We start from the raw sequence: 22,850 nt of genomic DNA on the forward strand, positions 1-22,850 counted from the left end.
TTAAATTCAACCTTTATTAATTGTCTTGTTCTTTTTTTAAATTAATTTCTTTTGTAAAATCAGAAACAAAAAACCTGAACACGAGTGATAAAGCCCGCCTTAATTTATAATGGTACACAACAACAAAAATAAACAACTGGTAACTTTGAAGTGTTCCTAAAACACCCATCCAGCTCAGCTTGGTACAATAAGGTTTGGCATGTTTCATGTTTCAGTATGAATGCCTTCAGTTGGTTGCATCTTCTAAAAAAATCTTTTTTCTTTATTATAATTATTGCAATTCAGACAATATATAAAACAAAAAAAGGCTGCTAAAACCACAACTTAAGAAATATTCATTAGTGCCAATGTTCTTGAACTTGCCGTCTACACTCACACACACAGCCACACCTGCATACATATATCATGCACACATAGACATCAAACACCTGAAATAAGCCGTCACTCACACATTTACTCACCGCCCTAATCCAGCACTGATCTTTGTAAATACACCACGCTTGTTAATCTCTGGCTGCCACACATTCATCGATGCCTCACAAACACTCGGAACGTCGCCTCCACTACCTGGGACTTCACTCATGCACGCACAGGCAGAAAGGGCACCTTGTACAGCTAGGTAACATCCAAGTGATCGTCATATGACAACATACTCAATTAAGAAAAAAAAAAAAAAAAAGACGAGGTCAGCTTTTGGGAAAAAAAAAAAAAAAAAAAAAACATTTCTGGATTTCACCATCATTTAAAACAAAAAAAGACAACGAGATACAGTTTGTCAGACATCAGAACAGTGTTTGAGTAATTTAAGTCTGCATGAAAATGGAGCCGTAACAACATTGTATGATGCATATTTTTGTCCTTTTTTGTCTGGTTTCTCCTTTACAGTGCACGCCTGAGTGAGAGCGTCTCAGTATGCGAGTGTGATCTTTATGACCTCAAGGTTTAGGATTCATCCAGTTGAGTCAGTATTTAGGTCCAACTGTTTGCATGTCCTGTTCAAGTCTTGCCGAAGTCTTCATTTAAGGGTAAGAAGAAATGGGATGTGTTTGTGTGTGCGTACGCGTGTATCAGTACTGACTGACTTCCACACACTGCTCCTCCACGCTCCCATGTGGTGAAAATCGGATTATGGGGAGCTTGAAACACTGCTTGGGTAAAAATGACAGTGTGTGTACATTTGTAACCAGTGTCGTCTATAGAATTTCGGATTAATGCATTTTGCTAGCTTTCGTAATGCAGTCGGTCTGCTCCTCAGCACTTAGTAAGTGTTTACTGCATCTGACGTTTGAGTGCTTACCTTTGAAATCTCGTCTACATAGGTGTTACGAATGTATACTAAATACTTGGATGTATATTTATGCATTATGCGCCCGTCTGAGTGACAGAGGGCATGTACACAAATCGCCTGTATTCAGATTAATGTTCCTATATTCCTGCGTCTGTGATAATATAGGAGGATAGCTGTTACATTTATATATCTGTTGTATGTATAAGTGTGTGTGTGTTGCTGCATGTGTATTTGTCTGTAAGTGGCTGCATCAGTCAGATAGAGTCTGCACCTCCTCCCAGCAGGTCTCCAGGCAACAGCGGCGCAGGGCTGCTCATCTGGTGCCGATCTTCCATGGCCGGAGACCCCCACAGACTGCTGCTTGTGTACCCTGGAGTCATGCCGCCCCACAACCCCGCCCTGCCAGGATCGACACCTCCTGGGTTGCTGCCCACGCTGCCTCCAGCACCGTTGCTGCTCCACTGGGCAAAAATACTTAGGCCTGCTCCCTGGGCAGACGCTGGGTCAGGGGAGCTGCCTGTACCTTCCAAACTCTGCCAGGTAGAGCCAGCGGGCCCGGTTCCGCCACCGTTGTTGCTTCCTCCTGTTGTCAAACTTCCCACTCCGGCCCGTTCTCGCTCGCCACTCCCAGCGCTGATGGTACCCACGGCCCCGGCCCCCGATGACCCCGTCACTCCTGCCTGAGCGGAGACGGCCACGCCACCAGCTCCGCTGCTGCTTCCGCCAGCTCCAGCCTGGGAATGTGCAAAATAGCGAGCAACCTCCTCCTCGCTCACGAACTCGGCCAGGATTGTGGTGTTACCTAAAACACACCTGGGGGGATTTTCGAAGATTACATTTAGAAAGATGTTTAAAAAAAATGTATGGAAGCAGTTTCTGCCACAGAGTACAATAAAATGTACTAAACAGCTAATCTCACATTGCAACTTAATTATTCACAAATGTGCTTGTGTCTAATATCTCTGTCTAGTAACCATTTCTTGCAATTGAGCCTTTGTTTACTGTAACTGCGACTTTATTTCTTACAATTGTGACTGTGCATCTCACAATGTAACCATTTCTCAGAACTGTGCTTGTTACTCCAACTTGCAACTTTATTTCTCATAATCTAATGATTTCTCACAACTGCATCAATATTTCTCACAAATGATTCTTGCAACTGTGCCAATTTTTCTAATTGTGACTTTATTTTTCACAATTGTGACGTTATATCTTACAGCATGATTATTTCTCATAATTGTGATGTTATAGGTCACAATGTAACTCGCAATTGCAAAGGAATCTGCAAAAGGTTAATGGTTTTACCAATATAAGAGGGATCACACAAAATGCATGTTATTTTTTATTTAGTACTGAACTGAATAAGATATTTCACTTAAAAGATGTTTACATATAGTCCACAAAAGAAAACAACAGTTGAAATTATAAAAATGACCCTGTTCAAAAGTCCTTCAGGTTCCACATATTTTTTGGTTTTTCAGCATTTATTGTGTATTTGAACCCTTTCCAACAATGACTGTATGATTTTGAGATCCATCTTTTCACACTGAGGACAACTGAGGGACTCATATGCAACCATTACAGAAGGTTGAAACACTAACTGATGCTTCAGAAGAAAAGGCGATGCATTAAGAGCCAGGGGTGTAAACTTTTGAACAGAATAAAGGTGTACATTTTTCTTATTTAGCCTAAATATCTTTTTTTTCCATTTAGTATTGCCATTCAGAAGCTACAGAAGATATTTACATGTTTCCCAGAAGACAAGTAAAATTTACCCTGATCCTTAAATTTCAAAAGTTTTCACCCCCAGCTCTTAATGCATTGTTTCCTTCTGAAGCATCAGTGAGCATTTGAACCTTCTGTAATAGCTGCATATGAGTCCCTCAGTTGTCCTCAATATGAAAAGATAGATCTTAAAATCATAGTCATTGTTGGAAAAGGTTCAAATACACAAAAATGCTGAAAAACCAAATAATTTGTGGGACCTGAAGGATTTTTCTGAAGAACAGCGGGCAGGACAACTGTTCAGGACAAACAAGGTACTCGTATATGCAACTATCACTAAACAACAACAAAAAAAAAAAAAGCTGTGGATCATTCAGGTAGGAACACAGCATTAAGAATCAAGTGTATGTAAACTTTTGAACAGGGTCATTTTTATAAATTTAACTATTATTTTCCCTTGTGGACTATATGCAATTGTCTTTTATGTGATAAATCTTATTCAGGTCAGTATTAAATAAAAAAATAACATGCATTTCGTATGATCCCCCTCATTTAGTAAATTATCATTTTGTAGATTCTGCAAGGTGTATGTAAACTTTTGACCATAACTGTATGAGCAAATCACAATAAGATTTACTTTGAAAGCTTACAGAATTACCTTTTTATTTTTTACTCTGAGGCAGGAACGAGCTATGATGACGTGCTAAAATGTGAAAAATCCTAAATATTTGAAAAATGTGAGAATTACTTTGATCTAGATTTATAGACACTTACATGTGAAGTGCGCTCTGGGCTTTGGCTGCTTCTTGGCGAGTACTGTAGCGAATCAGAGCACTACCTTGAGTCAAACCGAGGTGAAAGGTCAAAAGCGGCCCATGCTGCATACAGATAGTCCTCAAAGTGGAGCCATCAATCTGCAGAGAACAAATGATACAAATCATTACAATGAAATTAGAGAACTAAATAAAAGGCTAATTTAAATCTACTAAAAACAAAACTCATAACATAGATACCTGAGGGGTTAGATTACTCAACACCAGCCAGCAGCTCCCCTTAGAGGCTCCTCCATCACTCCATGCAGAACCTACACAGATTAGGAGTACCACAATTTACTTGAGTGAATGTCTAAATAGCCTTTCATTTTAACACTTGTGATTTTCAATTATGTTTTAGAGCTATTATGGTTTTTAAGGTGTATTACCAGGCCCAAATCTGTTTTCTTGGCCGCCTCCAGAGCCACCCCAGCCTCTACCCAATCGTGGGCCTCCTCCCGTCCAGGGAGAAACAGAGGGCTGTTTCTGATGGGTCAGGCCAGGAGGTGGGCGCGGCAGATGAGAGCTGTTGCGATTGGTCTTCCAAGGCTTGTTGTGCCCTATAGGCTCAAGTGGCCAGCTGGGCTTGTAGTCTGTGTACTTAGCTGTGAGAACAGGAAATAAAGCACAATATATTCAGAGCATTCATGCTGGGGAAGAAAAAAAAAAAAACAAGAAATGATGGAAGTCTAATATCAAGTGAGAACAGTCCTTTCTTGTTACCTGTGTTGTGTGCATTGTTGAGGGGGCTCTCTGAGGCACTGTAGGGCCAGGCACCAGGTGAAGGCAGCAAGGTGTTGAGGGAGGGATTTGATTCTATACCAACATATGCAAAATCCAAGACTTGTTTGTTAGTATTTACATGACTATGTAAATACATTTAAAATTCAAAGTCTAGTACTCTGTGTATTTCTGGTAGAGGAACTACCTTTGAAAGAACAAATCAAGAAATCATATTTTTACGATCTTATGGCACCTGATGGCATTTATCGCTGATTACAGAGCCGGCTTTACTGACAAAACGCGCAAGCATGATCGGCCGATTCGTATCGGTGCATCCCTAGTAATTTACATACTTTTTAACCTCAAATGCTCATCTTGTCTAGCTCTGTGTGTATTCTAGTTCAAGAGAGTTGGGGTATGTCGAAAAACTCATCTCATTTTCTCCTCCAACTTCAAAATCATCCTTCATCGCTGCAGAAGTACCGACCAAAGATGATCAAATGCCCATTACAAAAAAAGATAAAACAGCGATGTAGGACGAATTTGGAAGTTGGAGAAGAAAATAAGATGGGAGTTTTTTGACCAACCCTGACCGTCTTGAACCGAAATACACAGAGTACACACAGAGCTAGACAAGACAAGCATCTGAGGTAAAAATAAATAAATTTTGAAAAAAAAAAAAAAAAAAGTATACCAATTGTAATTTTTTTTTTTTTTAGAAAATAACAGATTGTTTTGCAAAATAAGACCCTTCTTCATCAGCAGAGATCATTTAGAGCCCTTTGAAGCTGCATTTAAACTGCATTTTAGAAATTTAAACTCCACCACAGAAGTCCACTATATGGAGAGAAATCCTGAAATGTTTTCCACAAAAAAATATTTCTTTACAACTGAAGAAAGAAAGACATTACGATCTTGGACGACAAGAATTATCTGTACAACTCCTCCTTTAAATGTGGTTGTTGATGCAAGAACATCCTTATGTATCCTCTATTTGTTGATCAATGTGATTCATATGATTTATGAAGCAAAAAGGACACATCCACTAACTAATTATATTAAACATGCACTTCCGATTATCTGTAAGTGTAGGGAGCTGTACCTGTGTTGTCTCTTAGCAACTGGTGCTCTGTGTCGTTGAGGCTTGACATTGATGAGCCCAGCATACTTCCAGGGGTCATGTAAGGATCAGACTCAGGGTCCACACTCTGAATTCCTTTCCAAGGCACTCCTGGTTGGAACTCTAAAGGTAAAATCATATTTCAATTCCAAATAGATATAATTACATGTAATGAAGATGAAAAGATGACTGCATCACTGTTTACCTGGAGGCCAGCTGGATGTGCCAGTCTTGGCGCCCATCTTGTTTCCAGGACTTCTGTGCCAGTGATCTGATGGCCCTTGTGGAGGCACACCCAAACCCTCTCCTCCCAGCATCTCATACTGGGAATATGGGGAACCACCTCTCATTTTGAGAGGAGCAGCAATGGGACCTATATATCAGAGGAACAAGACAACAAAACTCAGTTACTGTTAAACCAGCACATTCTCACAAACTTGTAGGAGTCACAAAAAAGATATTGCACCATTTTTATGCAGAGTGCTATCAGGAGGTGAGGGGGCTGGGGAATGACCTTCCATCATCCACTTGAAACGAGATTGCTGCCCCCCACTGTCTTTAAGCCCAGCTGGACCGCCAACCATGGGACCCAATTCCAGACCAGAGAGGCTCACTCCAGGCCCAAACCCTTCAGACACAGAATAAGGCATGTTACAAATACACTACTATATTAAGTTCCCAACATGACAAAATAAAAACACTCACCAGAATACGTTCCTTGTGTTTTCTGATGCAGGTCTGCTACAGATCCTGCCAAGCCAGGGTGTGAGAGGGGGTCTGACATTGGCATCTTTGGGCCACTACCACCAAGGTGAGAAGGAGAGAGTTTGGAGCTTCCTCCTGTGCCTCCCACATGCTGCTGCTGTTGTCTCTGCTGTTGAAGAACAGCCATGATTCTGGCAAGCTAGAGAAAAAAAAAGTGATTCAGTATAACGGCAGCAATTCGCAATTCAACAGGAACTCATTTTGCTCACATATCCACAACTGCAGAGGGTTAAACCCCAATCCTCAATTAATTTTCACATTACAAGAAAACAGACGACAACAGCATCTTTCTATTTGTTTTGCAATGTTGTTTGACTTTAAATTGCAGCATTATATCCTGTGGAACATCTACTCGAATACTGAGTCTATTTATATGTAAGCAAGAGGGATGTTTGCCATTCTGCTTGTTTCAGAAAGTTACTTGAATAAGTAACATAATAGTAAAAAAGAAACAAAAAGCACAAGTTGAGATTGAGATTGAGATTGCAATCTATTGTTGTGACCATATGAATGCTACCAAGTATTAATCATTTTGAACATACAGGTTATCGAACAATATTCAGTTACTGATAACAAAATTAAGGCTATGATAACCGAAGGGAAACTAATAAAACAAAATACAATTTCTATCATATTTTGAGATGGTTCAGGTTTTCAAAATTATTATAACACTAGTGTTTCACTAGCTAAATATGGTTTTAAGTCAGTTATTTCTATCTTTTGCTGTAGTGTGTCAGTAGGAAATATCAGTTTACATTTCCAAACATTCATTTTGCCATTAATTGTAATAATCCAGTGAGATTTTTGTTTGCCCAAGGAGTCTGACAACAGCCAGTGCTCCACACAGAGATCTACATACAAAGCTACCTGAAAAACTAGGGCAAAAGCAGCTTTAGATGCAAATGATGGTCACACCAAATGTTGATTTAATTGAGTTAATAGTAGTTAATTGATAAAGAAAATCTATTTATGACATTATTGTTGACAGCATCCTCATTTTACAGCATTTTTACACAAGTGCCTAAAACTTTTAACAGCACTGTACTTTTGCATGTGGGACTCTTAAAGCATCTTGAAGACGTTGCCACAGTTTAGGATTTATTTTAGGATTGTACTTGTCTGGATAATGATCTCTGTGTGCAGCACTGGCTGTTGTCAGACTCCTTGTGCAAACAAAAATATCACTGATTATTACAATTAATGGCAAAATGAATGTTTGGAAATATAAACTGATATTTCCTACTGACACACTACAGCAAAAGATAGAAACAACTAGGGCTGCAACTAACGATTATTTTAATAATCGATTAATCTGTCGATTATTTTTTCGATTAATCGATGAATCGGATAAAAAAAAACCAAGGGATTTACAACCCTTTATTCAAAAACAGAACTAAAATCTTTAGAAAGTGCACGAACATGTTGCTCCTTGAACTGTTATAATAATAATAATAAAATAAAAATGGACTAACACAAAAAACATACACATGTATGCTTTACATCTGCCAAATATATAGACTAAATAAACTAAAATTACTATCCGTCAAGACAGCGGCTTGCTGTGGTGTACATGCTGCATTTCCCATCAAGAAGCCTCTCAAATTAAATTCCTCAGTGCGCATTAAAAAAGTCATGTGACTTTGCACGCTGGAACGGGACAACTTGACTAACTTTCTGCTATTCATTCTGCCATGGCGGTGTTTAGTGTCCTACCATCAGCAGCGACCAGCTGGAATTGTTCCGCATTCAAATGCACGCAAAACTGGCCTCAAAGCCCCAGCAAAAGTAATTACCATGAATGTGTCAAGGCAAAAATTAAGAAAATATTCGAATTACTTATTAATAAACTAGTATTTTCTGATTCAGTGTTGCAAAGATGAAATTGACGATCCTGCCATCTGCTCATTAATGCCTAATGCATCTTTATGGATTAGCTAATGAAAGAGTTTTGTTTTCGATTTTAATTATTTCGTTTTATAGTAAAATAATAATTTAAAGCTTTCTATAGATATTGTGTTTGTGAGGCAATTACCTGGGTTTCGGTTAATTATTGTGAAGCGCTGCTGTTTAAACCAAAGATATCAAACGTATTCTGTTTGTTTTCTTTAAGAGCACATTTTGTTGATACTGTTAGTACACACAAACTAAGGTAGACCCTTTACAGTTCCGGCCCGGGTGGTAAATTACTCTTACCTTTATGAGCAAAAAAGAAATTTCACATTGCACTGGCGTGTCCATGGCATGCGCTGCAAAGCGCGCTTCTCTCCGCACAAACTTTGGATTTATATTGATTGAATGATTAAACTAATATTGTGATATGTTTTAAGTTTTTCATATCAATGGATTTTAATTTAAATCGCGATGAATTAAGCAGGCTTTTGATCTGTCTGCCGCTGTTTGCTAGGTATAACTTTAAAAAACAAAAACTTGAATTTAACAAACAAAAAGTGTTCCAAATATATCTCTAAATTAACTTTATAAACTAAAGGAACGAAAATAAATGTAATCACTTTGCTATTAAAAACAGCAGCTGTGTAATGAGGAAGAGAAAGAGAAAAAAAGACAGTCGGACTGGAAATTCAGTCGGCCAAAAATTGATGAGCTGTCGGACATTTTTACAAGGAATGTTTGTTTAATAACCTATATAATATTCTTAGGCTACTTTCTTAATTAAATATATTATTTCTTTGATTTATTTTAGCGTTTTTAGGCTGCTTGTTAGCTGACTGAAGTGTAGGCTATATATAAAAAAACAACGTGCCACCGTCACAGCCCTATTCAAAACTGAGACGATTTCACCTCAGCAGAGCTCCTCTTTCTCCTTACGGTTGTGGTATGTTTTCGACACATTATACAGACAGAGTTACAAAAACTATAGAAGTAGTTTTCTCCATCTCCACTATCCAACGACCCGTACACCAGCTGTTTTGCGATCGAGCATTGGCTGCTGTGAAAGTACGCTAGCCAAAGTAGGCTTAAATATCAAACATGTTTGATATAAATCGGGGCAGCATATATATATAATGTAGAAACGGTGCTTTATGCTCAAATGTTCCAGTTTTGCGCACAAGTTAAATTCACATTTTTTGGATGGAAACACAGCTTATGAGGTGCCGAACTCTGCTGGCATCAGTGCGGGAGAGAGACCGAATGTGTCCACTCCGCTCTGCGCTCAATTTTTTTTTAAAATATATATAATAACAACCAAATGTCTCTGCGTCGCGCGACACAACGAATCGACTATGAAATTCGTTGCCAACGCTTTTAGTAATCGATTTTTATCGATTTTATCGATTCGTTGTTGCAGCCCTAGAAACAACTGACTTAAAACCATTTTTTTGCTGGTGAAAACATTAGTGTTCTAATAATTTTGGCCAACTCTGTATAAGGCTGAAGGGTAACATTTCAAATAGAGAATCATGTTAGATCAAGCGAATAAATAAAGAATAAAAGATATGTAAAGAAAAATTGCAGTCGTTTTAACAGTTGCATAGTAGTTTAGCGAAAAAGAGGTCAAGGCGGTACCTGTTGTGGGTCGGCTTGTTGACGTATGTTTGGAGGGAACTTGCGTTGGTTCTGCAGCAGCTGCTGCTGTTGTTGTTGCTGTGGTTGCTGTTGAAGTAGCAGCTGACAGGCCTGCAAGAAAGCACGAATCACGGGGTCAAAAGAAAAAACAAACAACACTGTAGTGGGTGTACTGAGTCAGGCCTGCATAGATGAAGTACTGAGCATGCAGCATGGAGTTACCCACCAGTTGGAACTGAATATGAGGGGGGTATATGCTGCTGAGCATGGCAATGTGCTGTGGGGAAAGCTGTGGAGGAAAGATGCCGCCCCCAACACCTCCAACACCTCCACTGGGAGGAGGCATCTGCTTCAGCACAGAGCCTGGCACCTGCAAGCAGAAATGAGTTCATCTTTATACCAAGATCACATTTGACATACATAAGATACATACATACACACACACACAAGAAAATGGCGTTCCAGCGGATGACGTAGGCATAGCGTAAGCTCTGGGTAGAATCTTCTCTTGGCCAGTGTTAATTCTCATTTAGTCTTAGTCATAGTCGTTTGACCGAAACGCCATTTAGTTTTAGTCATATTTTAGTCATCACTTCTCATAAAGAAACAAAAACATGATCATCTTTTCAATGAAATACCAATGGATATATAGGTTAATTATACATTCTTTATAACAACTTGTTCAGCACATTCTTTATTCTTTCAAACAGACATTTATTTTTTTCTTACTTGATGAACATCAATGCCACAGACAATAGCAACTAAATTAGACTGCTGTCCTTTCAAAACCGAATGCATGGATGCAATACATTTTGATACATGTCCGATATTCTGTTTACGTTCACCTGAGATGTAACCAAGTACATGAACATAACATGAATACTCATCAAAACGGACAATTCAACATCAATTTGTCTGTATTTCTGCGTTCATGCGATGCGAAAGAGTACGTGTGTGACGTGTGAGAGGCACTGCTTCGGGGTTGCACTCAGAAAACTGGAACGAACAGAGTTCTCTTTTACGTCGTCAAATTTTATTTATTTTTTAAAAATATGGATATTTTTCACAAAAGCATCGATTTGCTTCAGAAGGCCTTCATTTACCCCCCAGAGCTGTGTGGATGCACTTTTTTCTCAACAGCCATTTACTGCCATTATTAAGCTTGGAAGAGCCAGGACAATTTTAATACAACTCCAATTGTATTCGTCTGAAACAAGAAAGTCATATACACCTAGGATGGCTAGGGAAATTTTCATTTTTGGGTGAACTATCCCTTTAACAGAAATCTTATCCTAAAGACAACATAAAATCCTATTATGCATAATCAATGTATACTGTATACTGCATAGGACTGAAGACTGAAAAATATGTCTGTCAACATCACATTATTGCAAACTACTGAAGTAAGATTAACCAGTACATACAGTATTATCAAGTACCTGCGGTGACAGGAACTGATGAGGCACTTGCGCTCGTACAGATGGGTTGATGGGAGGCACCCCTGGTTGGTGCCTGGACTGCGCCATCCCACCTCCGCTACTAAACAACTGACCACTCGCCTAAAGATAAATAAAAGAACATTAGAAAACCCAGCCAATCACAGTGACAGCAGAGGTTCAGATTACGATTTTTAGACATGTAAGATGATGCAAATACCTTGTCATAGTAAGGCCCAGGTTCACATGCCCCCACCTCTTTGGAACCAGGTGAACGGAAGACTGTTCCTGCTCCCCCTCCACGTCCTCCTTTACGCATTTCTCCATTGTACTCATTTAAGCCCATGCCACGCTTCTCTCCTTCCATCTTTTTGTCCTGCGGAGGACCAGGGGCCAGATCCAAAGAACGACCACTGGGGTCCTCTCCCTATTAACAAAGCAAAGCTTCATAGTCCAAAGCTATTGATGGAATTACAACTGATTGAAGACAATTCTTTTATCATTTCTTACCAGAATCCCCATGTTTGAAAACTGTCTTGTCACTGGGTTCATCCAAGAGTCTCCTGGACCCTTCAAGGAACCCTGAAGAAAAGTAGATAGAAAGTTCAGTAACTAGTAATCAGATATGCATGACTATTGACCCTTGTCTGACCACTGACTTACCTTGTTGCCCTTCTTGGCCCCCCAGCCTCCAGAGTTGTAGGAGGAGCTGCTGCCTTGTGAACCAGCACTGTTCCAAACACCACCACTCTCATCCTCCTCCTCCCAGCTGGAGTGACGTGAAGCACTAACTGAGCCCTCTCCTTCACCCCAACCTTCTTGCATAGACTTTGAACCTGTAAAAATAAAAACATTTAGAAGTATGAATACATTTGGGAACAGTTTAACTCCAAACACATTTCCATTGCTGCTAGCACAGAATTATCTAGACTCACCAGACTTCACTGGATTGGGAGAGGGCTCCCCCCAACCGGCTGTCTTGCCAGCATCATCGGGGTCACCCCAACCAGTGGGTGCATCAGTAGGTTTACCCCAGGCTGCAGTACCGTTGTCGACACATGGACTGGAAGGAGAGCCACTACCTCCCCATCCAGAAGGAGCTAAGAAATAAAGGAATTGCTTTAATTAATATGCTTCAACATTACACTCTTTTCTTTAAATATCAAACCAAATAACTGTTCAAGTTTGGGCTTCTTCTGCATTGATAATAATCTCATGCTACATAAAAAAAAAAAAAACACTGCCATGAGGTCATTAAAATTTAATGAGTTCATTGACAAGTTTTCATGTTTTACAAAGGGTTAAAAAAGCATCAGTGAATTCCCATTAACAGACACATTAAAGGAAAGCACACATTCTTACCTATTCCTGGCCCCTTGTTCGTTGGATGAGCAAGGTTCATGTCCCTATTCCCGAGGCCTGTTGGCATTCTTCCAGGTGGTGGCTGCTGCTGCTGCTGTAGGGCTGGGGGTCCTTGCTGAGGGGACACTGATTGTGCCTGGCCAGATGGGGCATTGTTCTTATCCCACAAGTTGACATTTTTGTATTTGTAGTTGCCGGGGTCACCCCAAGCAGATGTTCCATCATCAATCTCCATTTTCCTGCTGATGGATTGCGGAGAAGGCTCCTCCCAACCGCTGGGCTCTGAAGTGTCTCCAGGGCCACTGGAAATTTGGGGTATGGGCCCTGAAGTCCACCCTGAACTTTGGCTCTGGGCTGAAGGACCTGCTGGTCTTCCCCAGCCCCCTTGCATGGCCCCTGTGTCCACGGACTGACACTGCTGAGGCTGTGATTGTTGTTGCTGCTGTTGTGCCGGGCCCTTCTGCGAGGCCGATTGGCTGTTTGGCATCTGTGACGGGTGCATCTTCCCACCCCAGCCTTGGTGAGATTTGCCACCCATGTCTCCACCCACCCCGGTACCTCCAGTTCCCCATGTCCCTCTAGGAGCTCCCTCATCCCAATTACCCCATGTACCCACTTCTGAGTCCCCACTAGTACCTCCACCACCACCCTTTCCATCTCCCCAACCCCCACTGCTTGATACAGGCTCATTCTCTACCCAGTCGCTGCTACCTCTCGCTCCCCAATTGCCTGCATCCCCCCGTCCCTTTTCTTTCCAACTGCCTGTTCTTTTCTCCTCCTGACTGTCTCCCCAGCCACCTCCTCCAGTTGATGGAGTACCCTGTGTTTGGAAATCTCCCCAACCGCCTGATGAGCTCCCTGTTCTACATTCTCGCCACTCATGTCCCTCCCTGTCCCAACCTTTTCCTTGGCCTTCCGATGAAGCTGTCCCTCCCCAACCCCCAGATGGCTTGCCTTGTCCACCGGCTGAACTACCTACTCCACCTACAGATTGTGAGACGCCAGGGTTTTGGATATTGACAGCCAAGGGTGGAGGGCCTCGGGCATGCAAAGAAGAACTGCTGTTGCTACTACTGTTATCCCAACCTTCCCCAGGTGAAACAGCGGGTGGCCCGGGGATGGAGTTTGAGTTCAAGTTGGCATTCAGAGCTGCACCTTGGAGCACAGAGGAGGAAGATGAATCAGTAGTTGTGGTGCCAGAAGAACCAGAGTACGGTTGAGTGTGGGCAGGTGCGCTCATTGCGGGGGAGGAGTCTGCTCCACCTGGTGCCGCCGCTCCGCCACCTCCCTCCAAATCCCATGCCACATTCTGACGGATTTGCGTCTGACCCCAACCAGTGTTGGACAGCACTCTGGGGTCCAGGTCAGACCGGCTAAGCAGATTCTGTAAGGCCACTTCAGGATTGGGAGGTTGAAGAGTGCGGTGGTGGCCATGGCGCTGATTGCCACTTCTGGAGTTTCCTCCGCCACTGGAGGATGAGGTACCTCCCCCACCTCTGCTACCCTGGCCTCCCCACTCACTCGAGTCTCCTGCTCCCACATCCCCAACTTCTTTCTGATTGTCCCAAGCTCTTGTCATAGTTGAAGGTGTGGTCGAGGAAGTCGTCGGGTTACCGACACTACCGGCGCTGCTGCTGCTGCTGTTACTGCTCGAACCATCTTTCCCACCTGGATTGCTGACACCCCCGACACCACTGGATGCCCCCCAATCCCCAACCAACATATGGTCCCCACCCCACGCTCCCTGAGATACCCCGGGGGTCTGACCCCCACTTCCTGTTCCCCACGCACTTGCCCCCGTCAAATCTCCTCGATCGTTCTGACCGGCAAAACCCCACGCTTTCCCACCTTCAGCAGACACAGAGCTTCCCCCTGCTCCATCCTCCCAAGATTCAGTCCTTGAGGCACCCGTTTTGGAGTTTGCAGGGAAAGGCTGAGCTCTCCACAATGACGAGCTGGTGGAGGAGGAAGAGGAAGCGGAGCCCTCCCCTCCACCTGTGCTTCCAGAGTCCATATCAGCCCCCTCTGCCACCCCTGTGTTTTTTGGTCCTGCTCCTGGTTCCAGTGCTGCACCACCCCACTCTCCACAGGATGGCTCTCTGTCTCTGGATTGCATTTGGTGAAGTTGGTGCTGATGAGAGGCTTGATTCACAGAAAGAGGGTTGCTGGCAGACAAAGATGAGCTTTGGAGGGAAGAGGAGCCACCCTCTGTTGCAACTGTCCCAGCCCCTTCCTGTACCAGGGCTGGCCAAGCAGAGGGATTGGCATTAGGGGTAAAATTGGCACCTGGAATCCCACAGCTGACACCAAGGGAGTTATCGGAGCTCCCTGGGAGAGGGGCAGCTTTGGATATGGGGGGCAATGAGCCTGCTGCTACTGCATTCCCCCCGATGAGTTCATGAGAGGATGAAGCCCAAACACTACCAGACTGCATACATTCATTGGGTGAACTGGAGGATGTAGGTGGGGAGGGGCTGCCGGAATTCACTCCTTTCCTCCCGTTTCCTCCTCCCACAACTTTCGCTTGCTGCTGGAGATGCCTCTCACCCCACGAGGAGCTGCAGTTTAGAATTCCGCTACTGTCCGCACCTCCGGTACCTGCTATATCCCCCACCTTTGACCCATCCCCAGCAGCAATACTGGGCCATTCCTCTAGGTCTGACCGGTCCACTATCACCTTTTCCCTGCCCTGAGAGAGGGGTTGGCTGCCAGAGCTGGTCCCCCACATGGAATTTGCATAATTTGAAGAAGAAGAAGCAGCGATTGATGAGGAGGATGACGTATGGGGCAGTGAGGGAGCAGCTGGACCCACGGGGCCCTGGCTTGGATCTGGAGAAAAAAAATACCAAACTCTTCATGAACTTCCAAGAATACCTCCAAGCATACAGGACACAATGTATATTCTAAAATTTGACACAGACTGGTACAATACCTTGTGTTGTGTTTTAAGCTGAGCTACATTCACACCATCTAGATTTGTTAGATTTAGGGATGATTTCACTACAAAAACACAATTAATCAAATGATTCACTTGAGGATTCTTACCTGAGGCAGAAGCCACTGTTTCATTGGGGCTGTCTCCCCCGCTGTTGCCTCCCCCCAGCAGCATGGAGGACAGTGGTGGCTGGCCCCTCTTCAGTAGCACTTTATGGTCCTGCTGGCAACGGAATCGAGGGGGCACTTCACGGGGCATGTAGCGCTGAGAATTCTGTGTGCCGGGGGAGGGCTGTCCGTTGGCCACCGCCGGCCGCTTAGCATTGTTCCCACCCTGAGGGAGGGCGCCAGCAGCCGGGGTGGCAGCGGATGGGGTTGAAGAGGGGACGGGGCCAGGGCTGGGGGAAGCTGAGTTGGGGGTGGCAGGAGACTGTGCAGATGGAGGCTTGGTCAATTCTGGCACTGTGTAGTGGAAAATTTAGGAGCAAATGAGAGCAGAATGGCAAAAAAGCTACATTCAGGTAAAGGAAAGAATAAATAGATTATACACATTAACACGGTGACACACTTTTCATGTGTTTGTCAGCACAATGACACATTATCTTTGTAACTTCCAGGATACCAATACAAACATGGAAAATGTTCCATTATACCATTAAAAATGCAAAACACGTAGAATGTAGTTACCTTTATTTTTTTGCTCTGCAACCTAAAACAAGAGAAAACACAGTCAGTATTAATGACAATGGATATCAAAGTTTTACAATGGAGTTTTATCACTCCACAGATATGTGCCAAGCAGGACTTAATGACAGATATCACGATGCTGTTGAATGGCTCATTCTAATTGGCTGTTGATTATTTTTCTATAACTGCACTGTTATGTAGTTGCTCCAGAATGATAACTATAACAATAACTACAGAGTTTTATTGATCATTTTAATTCAGCTAATCAGAATCCACCCAACTTCAATGAGTTTGACCTTTCAAAACAATAGATGACATAATAGAACATTGTCCATTTGTGTAGACACTAATAAAGTTACTGTTCTTTATGTCAAAGGTCCTTTACAGCCTACCACAGCAAAAGAACAAGAAAAACATAGACACTGGCCAAGCAAATAAATGACAAAAACATAAAATAAGATAACAAACTATTTTACTTTCTTTCCAATATTACTTTTAGAATCTCTAGTTCTAAAATAAGACTTGATCAAATTACTAACAGAGACTTGGATGAGTGTCAAAACTATTAACAAGATCTTCAATCAATTCTACACACAAAAGCTGAAAAAGTGACTCCTGAATGTTAAAAAATGAATGTGCACCTACACAGTGAACATATGGATGACCACTACAGGGTGTGTTAAAGGTCCCATATTGTACACATTTCTGGAGGTTTATTTTTGTTGTTGATGTCCTTAAGAATATATACTTGCGGTATAAGTGCCAAAATCCATCTCATTCTCAATATATTTTTACAGCTCCTTTTTTAGGAGCTCTGTCAAAAACAGGTCGATTTTGGCCCATCTAATTAATATTCATGAGCCTCTCTTCTGATTGGCCTATTGTTTTCTGAGTGACGCACAGCCAGGCCAATCACAGGTAACTACGGTCATGTATCGTTGTAGCCGAACCCAGAGTCATAGAGAGAGCCTAGCCTGCTGATACTCAACAGGATATTTCAGAATGATCATTATGAATGATCATACATAACTGTTGCTTTAGTAAAGCCCCTTTCACAATGCGCGCTGATTCTGGAAAATTACGGGAACGAGCGCTGTGAGAACAAAAGCCAGAACCATAAAGGCAGTGTTGCAGTGATTGATGCACGTTATCATGCGACTCTTCACAACGAAAAAATACATGCAAAGTGGAATGAAGCGGCGATCGGGCAGAGCCAGCTCCGCACTATCAGCGCTGAAGCACAGTCTGTTCAGGTTAGTTTCAGTTTAGTGAAACGTACGCGTCGCATTACATCTCACATCCAAACGTCACATGTCTTCATAGGTTGTGTGTAAAGCACGCACAGATTCCGGAAAACAACTGTGAATGAACCAAAACAAACAACTCCGGAACAAATCATGGGAAACATTATCCGTGTATTTACCGGAATCGCTGTGTGAAAGAGGCTGAAGTTGACGTGCCACTGGTCTCTTATATTCACGTTGTTCTGAAGCCTGTGCAATGATGTAGGTTCGATATCTATAGACTGAACAGGGTTTTCTAGATTAGTTTCCGTGTTGTTGTTGCTTAGCAATGTTATGGACACGATATTGTCTGGGTTTGACAAAAGGAGGGTGAGACGTGATTGGTGCTCGGGGTGGTGACTGAAGGCGGTGACTGAGTAGATCGGACGTCACATCGTTACGGAAGTCACAGCGGCTCGTGAAAATGAACAGCTACTTTAAGCAGGCTGTGTGCCGTTTACTGTGGATTGACTGTTTTGAAACTCATATGGTAGTTACATAGCCCCTAGACCTCAGTTATCATGAAAAAAGCCAGGAAATTTCGATTTTGACAATATGGGACCTTTAATTTACTAAAATGTAACAGTCCAAGATAATCACAGTCAATGAAGTTATCAGACTCCAGATATAATGTTTTTTTTACTAGTGGGTCCAGGACACTATAGTTAAAGGAGTAGTTCACTTTCAGAACAAAAATTTACAGATAATGTACTCACCCCCTTATCATCCAAGATGTTCATGTCTTTTTTTCTTCAGTCATAAAGAAATTGTGTTTTTTGAGGAAAAAAATTCTCTCCATATAATGGACTTCTATCCAAAATGCAGTTTAAATGCAGCTTCAAAGGGCTCAAAAAGATCCCAGCAGAGGAAGAAGGGTCTTATCTAGCGAAACGATCGGTTATTTTCTAAAAACATTTACAACTTATATACTTTTTAATCTCAAACACTTATCTTGCCGAGCTAGAAAAGATGAGCATTTAAGGTTAAAAAGTATATAAATTGTAATATTTTTAAAGAAAATAACCCATCGTTTTGCTAGACGTTTAGAGCCCTTTGAAGCAGCATTATATGGAGAGAAATCCTGAAATGTTTTCCTCAAAAGACACAATTTCCTTACGACTGAAGAAAAAAAGACATGAACATCTTGGATGATGACAAGGGGGTGAGTAAATTATCTGTGAATTTTTGTTCTTAAAGTGAACTACTCCTTTAATTTATGTAAGTGAGGATAACAAAATAGAAGTAAACTGTGACATATCATACCCAAAAATTCTTCATACAGTGGACTACCAGTAAAATTGATCAAATTTTCTGACCAAAAATTATTCAGACAATTTGACCTTACCATGTTTTGCTTAAGTGTTGTTTCTTGAACAGTTAATGTGACCTTTTTACACCACGAATTGAACAAAATTAAGTACTGCTTGGTAATTGTTCAACAAAGTATTGATAGTTGTGTAAATAGTCATATTAACAGTTGTCTGAATTTTTGGTTGATTGTAATCCATTACATACCTTTCAATCAAAATTATCTGACATTATTAAGATAAATTCGTTCTGGCACAGTTTAACTCTGAGTTTGTCGTCATATTTTATTACCATTTTCTAAACTATAGCGAATAAACTGTGATAAAGTGAGAAATGCTGAAGGTGTCGCAATACATTTTGGTTGGACTGTATATTGTACATAATATAACAATTACCTTCTGTGAGGCTTCCCGTTTCCTTTTATCTTCCTTTTTCCTTTTCTTGTCTTCCATGAACTGCTGTTCCCTTTCCTGATGCTCCTTTCTACAAAAAACATGAAACTCATCATATGGTTTAAAGCAATCTTGGTCAAAACAAACATGCTTGACTGTAAAACCATCTGAAGAATACATAGTCCTATTTTTTTGTCTGAACATGCATTACCAAATATCTGGAAAATGTACAGTTTGGCTGAATATCACATTCAATCAGCCCAGGCAAGAGGTGGTGCCTTGTTACCAAACCAAATGCATAACAGACAGAGGCACAACAGCGGCACCAAACACATGATCGTGATATCACAAATCACTGTATATGTAACACCAATGGTATGCTGTTTTAGGCTCAATCTGAATTTGCATATGGCATGCATTAAATGGGATGCCGATTTAAACCATACATGATCTTCGTAAAGGGAGAAACTCTTGCTGCTATCTGTCTGGGAGCCTGCAGTTGGCAGGGCAGAGTTGTCGGACAGGGGGCTCCGTTCACCCGCCCATTTCCTCCGGTGCATATACGATTTAACATACATTCCAAACGCCAGATATTCTTAAGATTCGTGCAAAAACAATTATTAAAACGAGCGTTTTAACAGCAATAACTGAAATTCTGAGTTAAGGCGTATGCTTTAGTGGTCCTGCCAAACTCGGATGCATGTACCGAGTTAGCTAGTTTGTTAGCAGAGGAAATTGGACACATAACGTTACTAAACGTAAATATCAGTCAAGTTTTGTTAAATACCCCCAGAAGCCTACGCTTATTTGCATACGGATCACAAGAAAAATCAAAAGGGTAAGCAACTGTCAAAACCAGACATGCATAAACATGCATTTGGTCAAATACTGGAAGCAATAGCGAGCCAGCCCAGGACTATGAGTCGGGATACAATGCCCACCAAACCATAAATCCACCTCATATTTGTTTTCATTGAATGCCTACATTGTGTAGATTAACTAGTAAGGTGCTAAATAAGCACGAGTATGTTTTTACGATCGACCAGCGGAAAGCTAAAGTTGCAACCAGACAGATGCTAACTAGCTGGCTGGCTAATTTAACTAGCAACCGAGCTAGGGGCTAACAGATGTCGACGAGGAAAAACTGTACCACACATAACTGCTTTCACGCCACTGCGGTTTTTCAAATGCACACTATTGTCATTAGTAAGAAATACCATTTTTCATTAATTGCTCTTTAAAACAAAACACTTACCTCAGGAATTACATGCACCGCAGCTAGTCTTCTAGCTGCAGCTAAAGTGCTTAAGTGCGAATTTCTGGGTTTTGAGGCAACGTGAAATACAATACTCCATCAAAATCTAATAGCTAGTCATGAAAACACTCCTTCTATAGTTTTTAAATATGAAATACGATAATGTAAACGAAAGAGGCGGAATCTATGTTTAAAGCGCTGTAAAGTCAGTTGGTTGACGGTCGGCCATTTTACTGCTCGGTGTGAATGTGTGTGTCTGGACAGATCTGACGGAAGGGGGGCAGCCGAGGGAGATTTTTGACCTTCAATATTAAAAGTCCAATAACTCTTTAATTGGCAGTTTCTGTCATAATAAAAACGAACTGTTTATTCTGAGGTCTAGCACCTTTAGTATGATTGTTAATTGAGCATAATGTACATAAGCTAAGTATTCTCATGCTACATCAGTTAAATGGCTACGCCGTCTATCGTTTTTATATAACGTTATTTGAATATAAATGTTTTAGGGCACATTTAAGTAATTTATGTTGACATTGTAATAAAGCTATTAAAGCGTCTATAAAATGATTTGATTAATAATGATTAATTCATGATTTTCAGTTACAGTGCCTAGAAAATTATCATTCCCTTTTGAAATAGTTACTTTATTTGTCATACAGCCTAAAACCCCATTTCAAATAACTTCCAGCTTTATTTACAATTTTGGTCTTACAATATCAAACCAATTAAATAAAAAAACTAAAGTTATGCAAATTAATAAAAAACAAAAAAATAGAATAAAAGGGTTGGAAAAGTCATCAGTCCCTTGATTTAATACTTCGTAGAGACACCTTTTGTTTTAATTACAGCCGTCAGTCTTTTTGGATATGTCTGTACTAGCTTTGCACACCTTGATTAGTAAATATATTTGCCCATTCTTTCTTGCAGAATTTCAAGTTCAGTCAAATTATGTGGTAAGCGGCAATGGACTGCTTTCTTCAAATCCATCCACAGAGTTTTGATTGGAAATTGGCCACTAAAGGACATTTACTTTCTTATCCTTGAGACATTTTGTTGTTGTTTAAGCAGTGTGTTTAGGGTCATTGTCATGTTGGAAGGTGAATGACCTGCCCATCTTCAGCTGTCCAAAAGGATGCAGGTTTTTCTCCAGAATTTGGATGCACTTGGCAGCATCTATTTTGCCTTCAATCCTGACCAATCACCCAGTCCCAGCTGAAGAAAAAAAACACCCCCACAACATAATGCTGCCCCCACCATGCTTCACAGTAGGTATGGTGTGTTTTGGGTGGTGTGCTGGGTTTGCTTTTCGCCAAACATAATGCTTGGAGTTCAGTCCAAAAAGCTAAATTTTGGTCTCATCAGACCATAGCACCTTTTGCCAGAAGGTATCAGACTCTTCCAAATGTGTTTTTGCATAGCGCAAATGAGAAAGGCTTTTTTCGTGCCACCATGCCATTCAGTCCAGCTTTGTGTAAAGCTTGGGAGAAAGTTGTCACATGCACAGACAGACCAGACCCAGCCATGAAGCCTTGTGTCCTTCAAACTTTGCCGTACCATGCACTGCTAACAGTGGAATCTTCAAGAAACAGCTTGTTTTATTCTGACGTAATCAACACCATTAATATTGATGTCCGGTGGGGCAGTTAGCCTGGTGTTTAATCTGGAAGTTGAATGCTTGCACCTGAGCAAGTTTATGATGGTATACTCTTAAGGGGCTGATCACTTACCAAACCAGGCATTTCACTGAATTTTGTGATATTTTTACTTCAATGAGGGTTATAATGTGTATGTGCAGCTCAAAAAAAAGTTAGACTTATTTAATTAATTTGATTTTCCAAGGTGTAATGTGCAAAAGGTAAAGATTTTCACAGAGTATGATGATTTTCTGTAGGCACTGTATGTTTTAGAAGGCAGAATGAACCAATAATGACACATTTAGTAATGTTTGTTTTTACACTTTTCTTCTTTAAAAAATTCAGCTCAATTTGTAAACTCTTGTGGTTGTTTAGGGGGATCCAAGTTTTAAGTTTGTAAAATATCATCTTAAGTATAAAATGTAGTTTGAAATGTCTATGCTATATGTCAAATCTTTTTGAAAAATCCAATTTTTGGTTCATCATTAGTCATGCTTTCATCAGTATAGATTATTATCATTAGTAAAGTTTTTTTATGAGTATTTTTCATGGTGTTCAACAGGAATGTCTAACCACATGTTTATTCTTGACTCAGAAAAAC

The 22,850-nt window shown here is 41.2% G+C and overlaps 1 protein-coding gene across 2 annotated transcripts; it reads right to left on the reverse strand.

Moving 5' to 3' along the window:
• tnrc6ba (trinucleotide repeat containing adaptor 6Ba) lies at positions 1 to 20,862 on the reverse strand. Of its 2 annotated transcripts, none has more exons than XM_073827832.1 (21): positions 20,616 to 20,862; positions 19,364 to 19,451; positions 16,378 to 16,399; positions 15,802 to 16,152; positions 12,757 to 15,585; positions 12,330 to 12,494; positions 12,058 to 12,230; positions 11,905 to 11,976; positions 11,615 to 11,821; positions 11,398 to 11,517; positions 10,185 to 10,328; positions 9,959 to 10,069; positions 6,374 to 6,572; positions 6,135 to 6,296; positions 5,874 to 6,041; positions 5,651 to 5,791; positions 4,549 to 4,641; positions 4,215 to 4,430; positions 4,027 to 4,097; positions 3,788 to 3,927; positions 1 to 2,101 (listed from the first exon to the last, which is right to left on the reverse strand). In XM_073827832.1, the coding sequence occupies exons 2-21, from the start codon at positions 19,418 to 19,420 to the stop codon at positions 1,543 to 1,545; spliced, it is 6,000 nt and encodes a 1,999-aa protein (XP_073683933.1). In that variant the 5' UTR covers positions 19,421 to 19,451; positions 20,616 to 20,862; the 3' UTR covers positions 1 to 1,542. The 2 variants fall into 2 exon arrangements, with proteins under 2 accessions (XP_073683933.1, XP_073683932.1); XM_073827831.1 differs by having other exon boundaries at positions 11,383 to 11,517.
• Between the last annotated feature and the right edge of the window lie 1,988 nt (positions 20,863 to 22,850).

The sequence above is a fragment of the Garra rufa genome, chromosome 22, assembly GCF_049309525.1.
Source record: "Garra rufa chromosome 22, GarRuf1.0, whole genome shotgun sequence".
In the NCBI taxonomy this organism is placed as follows: domain Eukaryota; kingdom Metazoa; phylum Chordata; class Actinopteri; order Cypriniformes; family Cyprinidae; genus Garra; species Garra rufa.

Bases quoted from the DNA above. Each gene is read 5' to 3' on its own strand.
- tnrc6ba (XM_073827831.1), bottom strand. From the start codon at position 19,420: ATGGAAGACAAGAAAAGGAAAAAGGAAGATAAAAGGAAACGGGAAGCC. The intron at 4,431-4,548 runs GTAACAAGAAAG...CTGTTCTCACAG, and splicing joins CAACAATGCACACAACACAG to CTAAGTACACAGACTACAAG. The intron at 3,928-4,026 runs GTATCTATGTTA...TGTTCTCTGCAG, and splicing joins TGAGTAATCTAACCCCTCAG to ATTGATGGCTCCACTTTGAG.